The sequence below is a fragment of the Otolemur garnettii genome, unplaced genomic scaffold (assembly GCF_000181295.1).
Source record: "Otolemur garnettii isolate 467f Iridium unplaced genomic scaffold, OtoGar3 scaffold00211, whole genome shotgun sequence".
Taxonomy (NCBI): Eukaryota; Metazoa; Chordata; class Mammalia; order Primates; family Galagidae; genus Otolemur; species Otolemur garnettii.
Window position 1 is genome coordinate 729,864 of NW_003852606.1, and position 2,788 is coordinate 732,651.

Sequence of the window (2,788 nt, forward strand, 5' to 3'; positions counted from 1 at the left end):
CACACTCACAGGCCACACTGAGTCCAATGGTCTGTGTGCTCAGCCCCCCTGTGGAGAAGGACACTTGGCAGGTGAGGTCGGTGTCATGGTCCTGGAGTCTTAGCATGAGGTTGAGCATGGAGACATGGGAAGGTTGGGGCCTGGTTCCTTGGGAGGAGATGGCAGGCCCTATCCAGGAGAAACAAGGGGCTGGACATTCCTCGAAGGCCCAGTGAAACACACAGATGACCATCACCGGCCACCCAGGCACCAGGGTCTCCAGGACCTCTAGACATCTGATCCCCGAGTCAGGGCTGGGCTGAGACGAGGGCATCCCAGGGCTCCAGGGGAGTGCCTGAGAGCCCTCCATGCTCAGCCCTGCTCCTGTCCCCCAGGGTCCCACATACCTGTCACTACTAGAAAGAATGCTCTCCTGAAATTATGATTTACGTGGCTCCCTCTCTCCACCCGAAAGTAGTAATATCCTGTGTCCAACTTCTTGGCCTCTCTGATCACCAGGGAGCAGTCCTTGTTCTGGGGCCTCCCACGGAACTCAAATCGGCCATGCACCCTCCCTTGCACCTTTCGATTTAGGTTGTTTGTGGCCACTGGAGCACCAGTGGTAGAGTGGGACCTTTCTTCAAACCAGTAGCCATAAGCTGGGGTAGACTCCGTCCAGCCATTCTGGGGGTAGGAGAAGGTGCAGGGGATAAAGACACACACGCCCTCCTGCACGCTCACCGACTTCTGAACTTGAATGTGGTAATCAGGATCCTCCTTCAGGGACCCTGTGGGGACACAGAGGCTCAGCTGCTGCCCCAGCCCCATCCTAGGAGCCCCCGCCCCTGACCCACTCACCTGCCCCCAGCATGGACAGCAGCAGGAACAGAAGCAGCATCCTCAATTCCCAGTGGCTGTGACTGCCCTGGGACTGTCTGGCTCCTGGGCAGCCCCATCTGGGGAGGAAGCTCTTACAGCAGGCCTGGGGGAGGGACAGTGCCCGCTCACAGAAGAGGAACCTCAGGGAGCGCCCATGTTCTGCAAGGACCCCTCTCCTGACTTCTCCCTTCTGAGGGGGAAGCAGCAGGGCAGGGGCTATGGGGACATGCCCCAAACCAGGGTGGCCGCTCTGAGTCAGCCTTGGCATCCAAGGCTGAGCAGGGACTTTTGGGGCACAGAAGGGAGTCACGGCTCACAAGAGGTGACAGAGGCCAGTGCCCATTCATTCATTTATTCATTGATTCATCCTCCAGCAAACATCTACTCCATGAAGACTGGAGACAAAGTGTTCCCAGGGGCCTCGCCCTCAAGTGACCCCAAACCCAGGGACCCTTGCAGGCTCCCTAAGGACACTGAGCTGCTCTGCCTGTCTTGGGGCCACCTCTGAGGCCCTCACCTCGGGCTCTCAGCTCCACAGGAAGAAGTGGGGCCACAGCAGAGGTCTCAGCACTCAGAAGGCCTCACCCTTTGGGTTTAAGGTGCTGAGTTTGGCATCTTGAATTTCTCACCAATGTTGGTTTTGAATTGGGTTTGTATGTGAGGTCTAAGGGGATCGTGGAACCTGCACTGTGTGGGGGAGCAGTGTTGTCACACAATCTGGACTTGTCACTTCCCTACCTCCTTCATCACCCAGACAGGGTCTTCCCAGCCCACTCTCATTCTCCCTCATGGGCCCTGAGAGGCTCTGGGTAGTGCTGAGTTGAGGGGAAGGGGTCCCAGGAAACTTGAGGGTCAGTACTGTCCAGCTTCAGTTTCCCCAAGGCTTGAGTATTGGATAATAACAAGCAAATGAAATCTTCCACGGACACTATGGGGTCTGGCCATATAATGGAATAGTGTTCAGCCACAGGAAGGAACATAGCACCGATGCCTGCTACGGTGTGAGTGAACTTGCAAACATCCTACTACATGTCAAAAGCCAGACAATATTGTAGGATCCCTTCACATGAGATGACCAGAAGAGGCTAATTAATAGAGAAGTACAGAGTGTCCCAAAGGTCGCCCATAAAGTCACCATACGTAGGGAAAAAGGGAAATTGTAGCTAAACATATCTTTATTAACAAAATATTCATTACAAAATTTAACAGAGAGGTCGCCATTGTTTGTTTGTTTATTTGTTTGTTTTTGAAACAGAGTCCCCACTGACGTCGGTAGAGTGCCGCGGCATCACAGCTCACAGTACCTCAAACTACTGGGCTCAAGCGATTCTCTTGCCTCAGCCTCCCAAGTAGCTGGGACAATAGGAGCCCAACACAATGCCCAGCTATTTTTTGTTGCAGTTGTCATTGTTGTTTTAGCAAGCCAGGCTGGGTTTTAACCCGCCAACTTCGGTATATGTGGCTGGTGCCATGACCACTGTGCTATAGGCACCGAGACTTGTAACATTTTGTAATGAATATTTCATACATAAAGGCACCTTTACCTACAATTTCCCATTTTCCCCTACACTTAGCGACTTTATGGGGGACCTCTGGGACACCCTATAGATCAGTGGTTCACAGGGTAGGAAGAGCTGGGGGTGGGGACAATGGAAGTGACAGTTTCATGGTTTCCATGAAAGTTCTGGAGCTGGAGGGAGGGGATGGTTGTGCAACAATGCAAATGTCCATGGTGCTGATGAATCCTACACTTTAAAATGGTTAAAACAGGCAAGGGGTGATGACTCAAGCTTGTAATCTTAGCACTCTGGGAGGCCCAGGCAGGTGGATTGCTTGAGCTCAAGAGTTCCAGACCAGCCTGAGCAAGAAGGAGACCCTGTCTCCTAAAGAAATATCCAGGCATTCCCGGACCCGCCAAACAACAATGACG

General features: G+C 53.1%; 1 protein-coding gene across 1 annotated transcript in view; it reads right to left on the reverse strand.

The window, feature by feature from the left end:
• The window catches only part of LOC105886353 (sialic acid-binding Ig-like lectin 16), a 5,365-nt gene extending 3,743 nt beyond the window's left edge, over positions 1–1,622 (reverse strand). The window contains exons 1-3 of the mRNA XM_023507897.1: positions 838–1,622; positions 387–767; positions 14–168 (exon numbers count right to left, since the gene is read on the reverse strand). Of these exons, the coding sequence (XP_023363665.1) occupies positions 14–168; positions 387–767; positions 838–1,126 (825 nt within the window). The 5' untranslated portion in view covers positions 1,127–1,622. The remainder of the gene's footprint in view (positions 1–13; positions 169–386; positions 768–837) is intronic.
• Positions 1,623–2,788: the final 1,166 nt, after the last annotated feature.